This window comes from Electrophorus electricus, chromosome 20, assembly GCF_013358815.1.
Source record: "Electrophorus electricus isolate fEleEle1 chromosome 20, fEleEle1.pri, whole genome shotgun sequence".
Lineage (NCBI taxonomy): Eukaryota > Metazoa > Chordata > Actinopteri > Gymnotiformes > Gymnotidae > Electrophorus > Electrophorus electricus.
The window spans coordinates 12,469,839-12,485,055 of NC_049554.1; the positions used below are offsets into that span (position 1 = coordinate 12,469,839).

The 15,217-nt window shown below is 45.9% G+C and overlaps 1 protein-coding gene across 1 annotated transcript in view; it reads right to left on the reverse strand.

The window, feature by feature from the left end:
- foxj3 (forkhead box J3) overlaps positions 1-15,217 on the reverse strand; it is a 42,688-nt gene that overhangs the window by 9,876 nt on the left and 17,595 nt on the right. Inside the window, exons 2-5 of the mRNA XM_035520299.1 lie at positions 11,199-11,273; positions 6,513-6,596; positions 4,212-4,313; positions 455-586 (exon numbers count right to left, since the gene is read on the reverse strand). Coding sequence (XP_035376192.1) covers positions 455-586; positions 4,212-4,313; positions 6,513-6,596; positions 11,199-11,273 — 393 coding nt within the window. The remainder of the gene's footprint in view (positions 1-454; positions 587-4,211; positions 4,314-6,512; positions 6,597-11,198; positions 11,274-15,217) is intronic.

Genomic DNA, 15,217 nt, shown 5'->3' on the forward strand with positions numbered 1-15,217 from the left:
TCATCTGCGTCTGTGCTGGATCAACGCTGAGAGCCTGGAGGGTGCGCAGGGCTTTGGGGAGACCACAACAAAGGCGGGGGCGTCTCCGGTGGGAGGCCTTCAGAGATGGCCGCTCGCTTTAGCGTGGCCCCGGCAGTGTGCAAGCTGCCTTTCATTCCCTTAATCCCACCGCCAGCCAGACCCATGCACGCGCCTCCGCACCCCACCGTGAATGCATGCGTGCCGGGCGCTGCTGGAAGGGGGAAGGGGGTGGCATGACTCTCCGCAGCTCGGCTACAAAGAGCCTGCAGTCGGCTGTTCTGAAAACCCTCCAACTTCAGCTCGGCGTGAATTTCGGGACACTAATGCTGGAAAAGCGTACCAGTTTTGACTGAGTGAAGATGTGGTCGGGAGTTTGGTAGAGGGAGGGAGAGGGGGAGTGAGTAGCGGTTGAGTGAGTGCGGCTGGGCTGTACCGGCGTGTAGCTGTGCACACTGCTGCCCACGCTGTTCAAATTGACCGAGGCCAGACTCTGGTCAGACAAGCTGTTATTAAGGCTGCTTCTAGGACTGTCACTCCCATCCTGGTCTGGGTTGTACAATGCCACCTGAAAAGACAATGAACATAGAAAAACACATCAAATAATAATAATAATAACAATAACAACAACAACAACAACAACAACAAATCATCATCATCATCAGAGAAGATTCCATGGAGGAATCAACATGTCCTACAAGGGGGGTTAAGAACCACACAAACCAACACAAACTTTCAGTTCCTGAGGTCAACTGTGTGATCAGCTCCACTTGTGCCAACAATCTAAGCTGTTATATCACCTTTGCTGTGTATGAGAGATGGGGGATTTGATCCCGATTGTGTTGGGTGGGTGGGGGTGGGGGGGGGGCGGTCACTTTCCAGCCTGTGTCGGAGATGTCAACCAGGCCGACAACCTGACCTTCTCACTCCAAAGCGCGAATACAGCGCTTGCAGCAAATCTCCCCACTTCACACAGTAATCCCAATTATCATCTGAAAAGCTTTACTGCAAATATGTGCTGCTCAGGAGGGTGGGGGTTCTGGAGAGAAATAAGGCATTTGGAGGGCTGATATGTAAATGAACATAATGAGATCCTGAGAGGATAGGCCCAAACCAAGCTTCCCGTCACAGGAAAGGATGAATGGGACTGGAACAATGCTGGCGGTACAACAATGCACACGCACACGCAAACACGTCCCAGCAGAGAAAGACACAGAAAACGGGGCTACATGAGTGGATAGGTGTGTGTGTGTCTGGGGTGGGTTAGTGTGTCCAAACACCGGAGCAGTGTGTGAGCACAGACGCTCGGCTGACACACGGCTGGTCTCAGTTACGTTACTGTCAGCAACAGGAACGCAGCTGAAGTCGGGCTTTTCGGGTCTGGTTGGTTCAAACAAATGGACAGCAAAAAAAAAGGGGGGGAAAAAATTTAAGAAAGAGGCGGGGGGGAAGAGAGAGAGAGAGAGAGAAAACAAGGAGGGTGGTGAAAAAAAAAATACTAGTCACGTCATAGTCTCTTACAGAGAATTATCATTCAGGCAGAAAGAATACCACCCCAATCCTATTATTCCCCTTCAAAAGCAGCACATAATAGATCCAGGCTGCACGGGATAAAGGGGAGGAGATGATGGCCTGATTTGCATACTACAACCTTTCCCCTCAGCTCTGTGTGGGCCACGTACCAGCGTTCATTAGAGCGGCTAGCCCACGGAGCCTGAGCAGACCAGGGCTCGTCGGAGCGCTCTGCAGTTCAACTGCACAGAAAAACATCCAGTCGCAATCAATTGCGGCACGCCGCACAAGTGCAAGTACTATAAATGTTATGAGTAATTAAGTCATAAAAGGAGCCTTTTGCCTTAAGCTCTAAGCCACCACAGTCTATTTTCCTCATAAAGAGTCCTGGGGGGGGGGGGGGGGGGGGGGGGGGGGGGGAAGGAAAGCAAAACAACAACAACAACAAACAACTTGGGCTCCAGAGAGCTCAAAAGCTCCACCCACACCGGCAGGGCAGGGCATGCCCCGGCCGCAAAAACAGCGCAGGGCGAGGGAGGAAGGGCAAACGAATCCACTCCAAACAGTCCCGAGCCTCCGTAGGTGGAACAGCAGAGGCAGGACTATATTTAGCCCTGAATTACAGTCAAAAGCCAGCGGTGTCTTTTACATAGCAGCATAATCTGCAGCAAGAGACGCGGATTATGAAATCAAAGAGAAATCCACACAGGTGCCTTAGACAATGGTGCGCGCTGGAGAGAAGATTCCCCGTGTCTGGGGTTTTAAAAGACGTCGGGAAACAGAGGGGCGTGTGCCGAGGAAATGGCAAAACAGACGAGACAGCACATTTCTCACAGTTCAAACGGACTGCTTTTCTTCCTCGACTGCTGTCAGAAAATTAATTTGTATCCATCATTGTTTTCCTTGCAGTAACTAGCTAATTAATTTTAAATATTGTGCAGATCTTTATTATACTGAACTATTTTTATACTTAAATTTTACACTAGAAGCTTTAAAAAGCCACCCAAAGTGAGAGATAGACAGCAAAAAAAGCAAAAGAGCGGTGGGCGGGGTGTGCTCAGTCCTGGCCACTGCAATTCGCGCTTCCAGAGACCTGCGATGGCAGGGGGGGAAAGCTGGAGAAAGAGGGAATTCCTGTGGCTTGGCACAGAGCAGGGAGAGGGGCGTGGTCTGCTCCACGTACAGGCCTCTCGGAGGAGAAACGGCCTCTCCGAGGAGCTGCGGCGCTTGGACACTGGCTAATTTCCCACCCTGTCTCTGACTCGTTTGGCTTTCGTGCCGTCATTACAGCAGAAAGGACAGAGAGACCAGCTAGGCAGACACCCAGTTCTCTGCCAGCGGGTCTCAGACCTCCCTGTGCAAGGAGGTCGGATCATGTCACGCGCCACAACTAACAGCTTCAATTAGGCCGTGGGGCTTTTGTGAAATAGCGTGAGAGCAGAAGAAATTCTTTGAAGGGATTGAATAACAGGTTCAGAATTTTAAACGGACAAACTCTAAGAGCTGATGCGCGTTTTAATTTTAGTTTATTTTAATCATATCCATTAGCAAATGCATTAGCTGAGCAAACATTTTGTTGTACAGATTGAAAGTCTGAGATCCACTGTAGACAAACTGATCACTAAAACAGGAACACAAGAGGAAAAGACATGAGAACATGGCTTGTGTTTTTTTTAATGCCCGTCTGTCAAGGAACCATGTTGCTGGAGCTGTGGGAAGGAACAAACATCCAGTATTTGTTCCTGCAGTTCCAGAAACTGAAGTTGTATGAAGCATTGCTCAATGAAGCACTTCCTATTACCCAAACTACCATCCACACTCACTCAACGATTGCACACCCAGCCAAAGCTCCCATCGGTCCTTCCCTAGAACATCGCGGCTAATATGAAATCCTGTCGGTTTATAGGCTGGAGTAGATTAATAGCTGCCCACTGCTGTAAAAACCCTCCAGAGAGTGCAGGGCAGGGCAAGCAACAAGCCAAAGGGCTCAAGGTTAAATGTCAGAGTGCTGCAGTCAGGGTGCCGAGGGCAGGCGGCAGACCAGCGCACCTTCACAGCTCTCTACCTGCAGCTCAGAGCCTTATATAAAACCTGCACCTGCTAGGGCCTGATCACCAACCCCCCCCCCCCCCCCCCCCCCGGCACTGCGCACACTTCATATCCTCCAAAATAAAAGCTCAACGTTCACAAGAACATCAAGCTGTGTGGAGAGAATGGACATAGGGCACCTGGTGTACAGATGGCATTTATTTTTGTGCGGGTGTGGAGACTGTCGGGATTACGACAGGAATGCACAGTGCTTGGAAGTACTGCAGAGTGAAACTAAATTAAATTTCATCCTTTAAATAGGATGGGGGATGGAGTTTGGCTCAGTTAACAGTTGCAAGATTTCTGTGTTTCAACACGTTGACATTTCATTACAATCAGCTCTCTACAAGCAAAATATTAAAAAACAAACAAATATTTTAAAAAAACAAACAAAAAAAAAACCCCATAGAATGTCCAAGCACCCTTGATCCCTTCTTATTACCCCTCTTAGGACGCAAGGGTGAAGCTCACTAGGCTAGATGGCAAGTGGCCCATGCAGCAGATCTTGGTGTTTACAACTAAGAGACAAAATCCCCCCACTAATTGCTCAGGCCTTCTTGGCCTGCAACGAGCTGCAGTAGGCTGATGGCTACCTTGTTAGTCACAGTGTTGATCGCCAGCGTCGGAGAGGCAGTGTCGGAGATGATGCAGTCCATTCCCAGAGACTCTGACTCCAGGCTGTAGGGTGTGGAAGCCTGCAGGGACACCAGAACTTACAGTTAAAATGTAGCAGCAGCAGGAAAGAGCGAGAGAGAGGGGAGAGAGAGGAGAGAAACATGGAAGGCAGAAGGAGACACACAGAGAGAGAGGGAGGGAGTGGGGAAAGGGAGAGAGCAAGACACTGTCGCTTTACCGGCGAGACGAGCCTGAGCTTTTGGTGGAAAACGCACAGGCGCACAGGCCAAGGAGACACACAGCAATCTGCAGTACGTTTGATTACTACATGCTCGAGGGGATTTGACACTACCTTGGTGAATTAAAGTCAAGACAAGTGCGCAGACAGTTAAAAATAAAGAAATAAATAAAAACCAATAAAAGTGTGGTTGGGGGGGCGGGGACAAGTAGTGCATATGAATAACAATAAAAGAGCAACACCTTTATTTAGGTCAAAATTGGAAGCACTGTGTGGAGATGAAGAGAGAGAGAGAGAGAGAGAGAGAGAGAGACTCCCTACACACTCCCCTCTTGCTAAGGGAGATAACTTGAGCATGCCTGTCTCCCAAAACTGCTTATTATAAGAGGATCGCTTGGCAACAATGCGATTTTTAATTCATGATAAACATAAATGAGATTTCACTAAGTCACAATTTTAAATGTCTGAGACTTTCTTAAAAACAGACAGCAAGAAGGAAGAGACATTGTGCGTGTGCACGCGCGTGCGTGTGTGTGTTTAAACACTAATAGAGCATGTATGTTTCGTGCGCAACGCACGCAGGAACGTACACACACACAGAAAGAAACCATTTCCTTAATTTCTTTCCCTGCACTATTCATTGAGAAAGAGAGGGGGTCTAATCAGAGGCTTTTGATTGGAGCGATGGGAGTACTGGAGTGAATGGACATGGATCCTCTCTGGCTGTTTGTGTGTTGCCTGAGGGCAGAGCAGTGTGCGGAGTCACTGATACTCTTACTGAAGCCCACAGTTCTGCATTTTTAACAGCCCCACTGAGGACACCCCTCTCTCTGACCACACACACACATACACACACACACACACCCCCTCGATTGTACGCCACAAGACAGACCTGCGCCCTTACTAAACTATGCGAGGTTTCCTCTCTCTCCCGCACCCTGCTGTCAGTGCTTCAATGCCGTCTCCCCACTGCAGACATAGGACCCCCCCGACATTCCCATCCGCTACACAGAGATGGACAAAATGACGCAAGAAGCCTCTAAAGCAGGTCAGCCCGGAAGCAGCGCTCTGAGGGCGGCCGAATGCCGCGCTCCTGCCTGCCTGCGCTGCTCATAAATAATGGAGGCGAAAGGCTTCAGCTGAAAATAACCCGCGCAGAAACTCGGCATTAATTGATGTTTGCTAAAAACGAGAAAAAGACTGTGCAATGCAGCGTGTGTAGCGGTTGCCTGCGGCACAGTTTATTAATAAGCTAGACCCCCTTCTACGAGATAAGCCAGAACCAGAGAGTGGCAGTTATATAAAAAGCAAGTCTCAAGATTCCAAAATGGCAAACCTGTGTGTGTGTGTGTGTGTGTGTGTGTTTGGCTGTAAAGCAGTCTCAGACAGCGCTCTGACGAGCTGAATGGATACACACCAATTCTCCTCTGACTGATGTGAATAGACTGGAAATTCTCTACACACATTTATGGAGTTTGTGAAAAGGTGAGAAGCAGCCAGGAGTCAGTAAAGTGGAAGCCATCTGGGAACAGGGGCTCTGTACTTTCAAACGTACAGCCCGAGACCATGCTTAGTGATCCTCTGTTAAAACTGCATGGTCACTAATACCACAAACACAGTGAAATAAAACGCAACACAAAATTAAATACAACCTGTACTAACTAATGACCATCCCTTGCTATGTCTTTGGGGCAGTGGTAGGTAGCCCTGTGGTTAAAGTACTTGATAAGTAATCCGAAGGTTGCCAGTTCAAGCCCCACCACTGCCAGGTTGCTAGTGTTGAGCTGCTGAGCAAGACCCTTAACCCTGAATTGCTCAAATTGTATTCACTCGTAAATCTAGTTACTTAAAAAAAAGATGTAAATGTCTCCCATAATGAGGGGGAACAGCACCCTCTGTTCTGTGATCCTGTGATGCATCAGGGATGTTCAGCTGAATGCTGGGAGAGACTGCTCAGGACTTATCACCTCCAGTCCCTGCTTAATGATCTGGGTTTGTCTGTAAACTGACCACCAGGGGGTCCCATACCTCCCTCACTTACCCGCTCTCCAGACCGAGGTCTCTTCTTGGGCCGTGTGGGCAATGTGTCCTCCTTTGGATTTGTGTCGATCGCCCAGTACGAACCCTGTAAACAAGAAAATTTAGCATTAAGCCCAAACCATGTCAAAGTACCGTAACCACAGTGTGAAAACATCTATTCGGGGGGGGGGGGGGGGAGGAAAAAAAAAAAAAAAAAAAAACTCGCTAAGAAACTTTCATAAACAAAAGTTCACAGAGGAAAGTTTTCACTGAGAAAGATGATCCACGGAGAGGTTTAGCAGTATATGCGAGTCACTTACACACACACACACACACACTTCTGCAGTGGAGGAAGAACAGAACTTGAGGAATCAGGCTTTGGGTTGGGTTGTCTTCTCCTCAAGTGCTGTCCATCATGTGGAGCTTTCAGCTCATCAAAGTTTCAGTGAGCTCATTTGTAAGCCCATCATGTCAGGAAGACATTCATGGAGCAGCATGTCTTGCGTGGAGGAGACGCTCCCTCTCCTCCCTCCCACTCCTGCCCTTCCCTCTGAGCCTCGGCAGACTCGGGTAAAACGCCGCGGCCCACCTGAAACCCCTTTGCTTAGCCTGGGCTTTATCGATTGGTCCAGCTCAGGGACGGACAGAGAGGTGTTGGGTTGCTGGTCAGGTCCGTTCTCAGATAATCAGGCAGAGAATAGCACACCTTGGTATGGGTCTGCTGGTACACCCCCACCCGCCGCCCACACACACCTCGACTGAATAATTTATCTTTGCATTCCTCCCATTTAATTTATTTTTCAATAGTCCTGCTCATCCCTGGAGCTAAAGGCAACAACGGCTCAAAAAGCTGGTCAAAAAGAAATCTCTCCGTCATCCCTAGGCCAGGGTTTTGTTTTTAACTATTTCGTATTACATGTGATGAAATCTCAATTGTCATGAGATGTCAAGACCTTTGGAAGTACTTTGTAAACAGGAAGAATTGAGTGCACTGCATTTTCTAGACTGGAGAATTTACATTTAGAAAATTAACAGTGTTCAACAAAATAACACAACCCTACAAACCCAACAGATTTAGGAAGCTCCAATCTGGCAGATTTGAATTCAGTGTCCCAGCTGTCCGTGTTCCCAATGGAAAATGCTCATTATCATCGTTTTAACACTTGATCACTACTGGAGTATGTTAACCAGCTGTGTTGACAGTGTAGAACAAACAAAGGCCCATGGCAGGCCCAAGGAGCCGTACGACACCTCGCCTTAAAAATACCCTCTGCAGACAAAAGAAAAGCGTTAAACATCTCAAGGAAAAGGAGGACCATTATGATCGTCCATCAGCAATGGCCAACCAAGCAATCAGCCATCCGAACGTGAAAACATCCCTGCTCAAATGCTGCTCACTGCAGCGGTCAGCCAATGTCAGAAACAGTAGGGCAAAGGACCACCACTCCCAGTGCACTAATTAAACATTCAGTGAAATCATCACTACTGAGGCGCTCATCACCTAAACACCATTAGACTACTATAACTAATGACTGGAGAAAATGTATCTGGGAACTTGGGTGAGATGCTGAGATGCAAGTTAAAAATAGCATTTAAAAGTACAGTGCAGCACAAACCTATGAAATATTATCCTTAAAAAAAAAAAGGGGGGGGGGGGGGTTAATTTGACAGTGCACGACCGATTTAGTCACCACTGACTAATGCCACAGGAAGGCGATGGAATGCTACTTGCTACTTTACAGTAATCAGATTAGATGAGTACAGGTCCTCAACAAATCATTTAACTGACACTGAGAGATGACCTCATCAGTCACTCCTAATACCTGTTTCAGGATCACCTCTGCAGAAACCCGCTGCAGCTGTCACTCCCAGCGAGACAAATCTCTACCGTATCGTTACGTAGCCCACTGCTACCCGCGTCCTCTTAACAGTGCGGAAGCATAATCACCCCAAGATCTGAAGGACAGCTCAAGGTGAGCGAGAATGATGGCAGCCGCCGCTCGGTTTAAATGAGCTGTGCTCCCTCGCTCTGGTATAGGGGTGCAGGCTAGCTAGCATGTCTGTTCATTAGTTAAAAAATCTTAAAGCAAAAATCCCATGGGATGGGAGTTTCTACCTACTTTAACTCTTAACTCCATCCCTAGGGACAGGGGACAACACACACCCACACACCAAGAAAGAGGACATTGACAACATTCGTGAATATATGGCATTAAAACAACATTGTGTAGGAGTCACAATTAAATTAAGATGTTTATTATATTCTTGTTTGAGACATTGTTTAATATAATTCAACACTAGAGACAAAAAAACCCTCCTCTTTTTAGACTAAGCTTTCCTGTCAATGATCTACATTACTTTAGCCTACAGAGAAATAAAAATGAATAAATGAAGTTATATATTTCTTCATGTTACACAATAACATACCCCTACTAACTAACGATACTAATGTTACACAATAACATACCCCTACTAAGGATACTAATGTTACACAATAACATACCCCTACTAACGATACTAAATGTTACATAAAAATATACCCCTACTAACATGACCTCAAAACCAAAAGGTTCACCAACATGAAATGTCTCGTTTCACTGCTGCCAAAGCTTGGTGCATGCTGGATTCATGTTTCCAAAATAAGGGCCAACTCCAGAGTAAATATGGACGGGATCTGTCCAAATTTGATGTGAAGTAACTGCTACATTAAGAGGGCCTCACTTTCTGGCAGCCTGCTTGAAAACTAAGGTGGTGCGGTTTATCATCACCTCTGCCATCTCTTTGAAAGACATGCTTCTGGTACTCCCTCAACCTGCAGCAGGCTCCATATTCCTACCATATTACAATATTGATGGAGCATATCAAGAGAGCCACGCATGGCTTTGAAGTTTTTCTTGGGGGGCGGGGGCAAATTCCAAATTGAACATTAGGGATGCAAGCTTGTTGGCTGTGCATTCGGCATCGAATCCATACAGCAATAGATTATTTTGTATTTAGTGGAGTAGCTCCCAGGAGTGTCAATATCAGAGGATTACAGCAAAACATGAAATTAGCATTCAGTCCCCATACTCTCATATGTCTCAGTATCACTCTTTATGCCTCACTGTCTGTGTCAGAGAGAGAGGGGGGGAGTGAGTGAGAGTGAGAGAGTGAGAGACTGTGTGCGTGCATTGAGCGCATATGTGCTGTGCGCATTTGTGTTGTGCTGGTAAGAGTCTGGATGAGGATTGGAGAAAGAAAAGAGGCCGAATTTGGTTGAACCAAAATTACACACACTCGCGAAGGTTTACTGAGCACCTGTAAGCAACAGCAGGCATGGGGAACACCGATGTGCTCAAAGCTACATGCACATTTATCATAATGTTGCAAAGATATTTTCTTGGGCTTCACAAGATGCATTAGTCATACATCAGGTCATGTGGCACCTCATGACAGGAAGCCGTGCTTCTCTAAACCCAGGAGGAGAGAGAAAAAAAAAAAGAAAAAAAAAGAAAAAAAGGTATTGTACCACCTCTCACTATCCCCTAACCGTCCACTAAACCCAACACCTACATGTTTATCACTAATATTCACTTACATTCATCTTAAAGCCCTGCTTGAGCTGAAATACCTTGACCTGAGGCATAATATTTAAAGTCAATACCACTGTGATTCATCCAGGATGAATGGACAGTAAATTTTTTATAAGCCTGAAAAGTAATGTGTGATTCTGCTCAAATTAACCTAAGAAGAATGTAATTTAAAAAAAAATGGTAAACAGAAATCACCTTTTAGGATATGAGGATAAGGCCTATATTTTTTACATATACATATATATATACACACACACACACATATACACACACACACATATACACACACACACATATACACACACACACATATACACACACACACACACACACACACACACACACACACACACACACTTATGCTAGCCCGCTCTTTAAACAGTTACACTAGTTGTGTTTCAACCAGTTTAATTTTAATTTTAATCTTAAAATTAAAAAAGTAATTCTGATGGGTGGGCCTGGGTTATGATGTTTTTATTCTGCTATCTGCTGTAATTCAGGGAAATTACACTTATACCATACGCCTGACGGATTAGCTGGTGAAATCCCTTACAAAGTACATTACAGAACCTCGTCTGCCAAAATCTACTCCCACTTGTAGGGAGGGAAGAAGAAGAAGAGAGAGAAAAAAAAAAAACCACACAAAAAAAAACCAAAAAAAAACCCCACACACCTAGTCCTGCTCTTCAAAAGAGAGAGGTTGGATTCTTCTACACAGGGGAGCGCTGGTCTGTGCAAGGGCTCCAGAGGCGTGTTACAGCCTAGACAGGCTGCCGTGCCCTGCGCAGAAGGCTCCGCCACACCCTCACACAGCTCTAGGGAGCACTTTCAGAACATTACTGCAAGCAAGCAACTCTCACTCTCTCCCTGTCTGTGCTCCATCCCCAAAAGAACACAGGCATTTCTTAAACACCTGAATCCGCGGTCTGCACTCACTAGAGAAATGTGCAATGATATGAATGTACTGCATCATTTGGACTTTTTGTAAAACACAGTAAGTTGATATTAAAAATAAAACTGCACTAAAAAGTGCAAGCAGGAGACCATAAAAAGAAAAAGAAAAGATGGACAAAAGAAGGATTTAAAAAAAACAACCCCCCCCCCCCCCCGTTCTAATGAAGTAGAGGACAGCTTACCTTTCCTGGGTCATCTTTGGAGCGAGGCACTTTGAGAAAACACTTGTTCAGTGACAGATTGTGCCGTATTGAGTTCTGTGGGAGGAGAGAGACAGAGAGAGGGATGGAGGAAAAAGTTTAATAGGTTAATGAGAGTCCAGTCTACGAGAGTGATGGTAAGCACAAAACGGCATTCCTTCAGGACTCATCTCCCAGTAGTCTGTCCTTGCCTACCAGACAGCAGTGCAGTCCTGACAGTTCAGATTCACAACAGAACAGAAAAGGAATGAAGCTGAATTATACACTAAGACTGCATCTTTTCACTGGTGCGACATCCACCTCGGGTTCAAAACTATATTAGAGATTTAACTTCATGCCTCCTCAGAAGAAGCCACTAAGAGAGAGACTCAAAAGCAGCAAAATTCTAGAAGACCTGCATGAAGTAAGGAGGGTGAAAAAGTCCTGACCTGTCAACTTTGAGTATCACTGGGGCTAAAAATAAATGCAAAAAAATCTTTGAAATCTCTTATAAACACCAAAATAAAAACACCTCCCCAAAGAAAAACAAACAAAAAGCTCACCGCAGATATAAAGCATCTTTTTTTATGGGAAAACCCTACAGCCCAGTACCACCATCACATGGTACTTAAACAATCATCACCATCATCATAGGTCTACAGAGGACATGATGAATTATGCAAATCAGTCTTTAACTCTTTCTAATGTGATTCCTTAACGACCCACCGGCAGTTCATCACTCTTGTGGCCATGAATCAGCAGGAAAGCGTCTCAAGCAGAGATCAGGCCACACCATTCTGTCTCCCGGAGACCTAGCCTTAGACCAGCCATGAACCCCGGCTCAAGAAACACACAGGCCTGCCCCCAAAACCATACAGACACTTGGGTGCACTAAAATGCTATGGAATCTTCATACTAGAGGAGTAGGGTGGAGCTTATCTACAGAACTGTACAAATGAGCAAACTTTCATTCAACAGGCCTAAAACTAAAGAGAAAACAAATGGCATAAATAAAAAGTAAGTAAGTAAGAGTTACTTATAAAGCACCCTTTAAACAACTTGCATTAAAAAAAAGTGCTGTACATAGACCCACTGTAATAACTACACATGCGAAAACCCCATAAAAACAAGTTAAAATCAAATCTCAAGACACAAGATGATAAAATGAGTAATGAGTAAACACATAATACCACAGTCTCTGACAATTCATATGCAAGTTTGTCTAACAGGTTTTTAGAGCTGATATGAAAACTGAAGGGGCTTGGCAAATACTGGACTGCAGACTGATCCATAGTCTGATTCAATAGACAACATATCAAACTATACATAAACTGATCCAAACCGCAAAAGCACAATCACCTTCAAGTTTCAGATGAGCCCTAGAAACAGCCAGCAAATTCTGCGAGGACCATCTCAGAGATTGCTGAGAGGTCAAGGGTGTGAGCAGATTGACAACATAAGAGGGGGCTAGACCATTCAGTGCTTTAAACACAAATAAATGAACTTTCAAAGTTCAAAATACATCTAGTTCCTGAAACATGCCATATGCAGCAATGCAAGAAAAGGTCAAATCTTTAGGGATGAAATACAGGACTCAACAACTCACACAGATGAGTTCTCCTCAGGAGTTTGATATTTATTATATCAGCACCCAGCTATAGGAAGGAGACTTCCTGCAGTTTTAAGGTAGAGAAGACGCTTGCACTAATGCGCACACAAATTAATAAAAAGAAAATAAATAAAATCACACTACAGAACAGCGCGGCTTTAGCCCAACTCAAACACACAAGGGATGCAGAGAAAGAATTCGTCCAATTCACACAAGGAGGCATGTTAACAAACAATAAAAAAAGAAAATGTAAAGCCAAGTGTGCCATAAATGACACTGTTTGATGCACAGAGTCCGTTAGCTGCACAGAAACGAGCCAGCAGCCTGGGCATGTGACAAGCTAACCGCCTGTCTGAGCAGCATGTGTAACGCTTTAAGTCCTAAATGCGTGCGCGCGCGCACACACACACACACACACACACACACACACACACACACACACACACACACACACACACACACACACACACACACACACACACACACAGAGAGAGAGACGCGCAGACAGACAGACAGCCTGATGCGCATGCAGACAGACACACACACACACACAGACACACATGAACACAACATATTTTTTCATCACCTTGCTCTCTGCCTAAATCATTGATGGGTTCTGACCGCAGTGTGGAGCATCACTTAACTTTATTTTTTAATGAGCTACCAACAGTCTGCATTGCTTGGTGCCTGGTGACGTGTGCACTTGCATACTTCCACCTGTTTGACAGCAGTACCTGAAGGTCACCCATGCGTGAGGGAAAAGCCCCGTCTGCTGTGAGTGTGGTGAAGTATTAACGCCGCTACGGCTGTAGACCCTCTCAGTGACAGCTACTTCACATCGTCTGCAAGGTCAACGAATTGTACAAGTAAAGCTAAAGGCTTAAAAACGAGGGGGGGGGGGGTTGTCTTTGCTGTGTCAAGACTGAATGGAAATATATCTCAGAGCTGTCAAATAAAAACTGCAAGCAGCTCGCCCTGTCGAATACATCATTCTGTACCGTACAGCACACACGCGTGTGACTGATGGAGCTCAAAAGGTGGTGTGGGGGTGCTGGAGCGATGGATGAAAGGAAGGAGGCGGAGCAGGCGAGGGCGCATGAGGTCTGCTGCAGCCCCCGACCACGCGGGACAGGATTAGTAGCAGAGTGCTGTGTGGAGGACCCAGCCCCAGTGCTCTAGGTTGTGATCCACAGCAGTGAGCTGAACTCCTGGGCCGCCTGAGCCCGTGGAAAGAGGGTGTTGATGGCCGCCTTCTCTCCACAGCCCCACTGTGCTCTGCTTAGGGACTCCGGCTCAGGGGCTCCGGCAAACTTCCTCGGGTGTCAGGTGCTTGGTGTGGAGGCGGCACTGCATTCACAATCAGCTCCACACTGTGCCCCCACGCAACCTCCAGATCCAGCCCTGACATCTCCACCACAACACTGGGTCATGAAGAAACTCATCAGCAAGAGATTATGGGGAAGGGCTGCTCAAGGTACACGTGTCCAGGCAAAGGCTCTGAGCATTGGTATTAACAGATCATCGCTTAGAAATTAATTTCAGAAATCGATTATTTTGTAAATGAACCTTATGCCTTATTACAGTGATGGACAGAAACAGACAGTTAAATGGCATTCTTAGCTGAGCTAAAGGCATCAGGTCAGACTACGCAAACAGAAGCAAATATCTTTACAGTGCTGTTAAAAAAGCGGCCAGCCCTGTCCGCATGCCAAACAGAGCCTGCTGCTCGAGTTGGACGGAGCAGAGCTAGAGAAGCATTGTTGGAATAAGGAAGCCATAACTTGCTCACAACAAACGCTTAGCCAGCTAAATAAAATTAAAAACCAGGTCTTCTCAAACGAACACCGAGTCAAGGAAAGAGTAGCGGCAAACTGAACAAGGGCCGAGTACAACAGACATGCATGCTGGCGTGTCTTTGAACACGGGGCAGAACATTAACGAGACGTCTGCTCTTGCGTGAGGGAGGTGTTGTTAAGGCTTGTCTGTGTGCTCAGAAGAGTTCTTTACAGTTCTTTAATAACACGGCATTGATCGTGGAAAGTACTCAATGTCCAAGCATGGACGTCTCTGCTTCCTCCTGTGAATGGGGAAAATGTACATGAGTCGTGCTTTGGACATTTAGTGACTTCATCAGCACAAGCTTCTACACCAGTTACAGTCTAGTAAGGTTTTTGGCCTTTTAAAACGTTGATATGGCTTGGATTAACTGAGACACTGCTGGATGAAGTCCTCTGGGAAAGGACAAGTTCCTGATCAAGGAAGGACCAATTCCTACACTTGTCCCTTCAGAACCCCTATCCACAAAAACATCTAAATGTGGTTATTTTCCAAGTGTGCAAAAACATAAATAATAAATACAGAAAGCAGAGCACAAAGGCTGTAATACACAGAAACCTTTAACAGTGTATTTCAT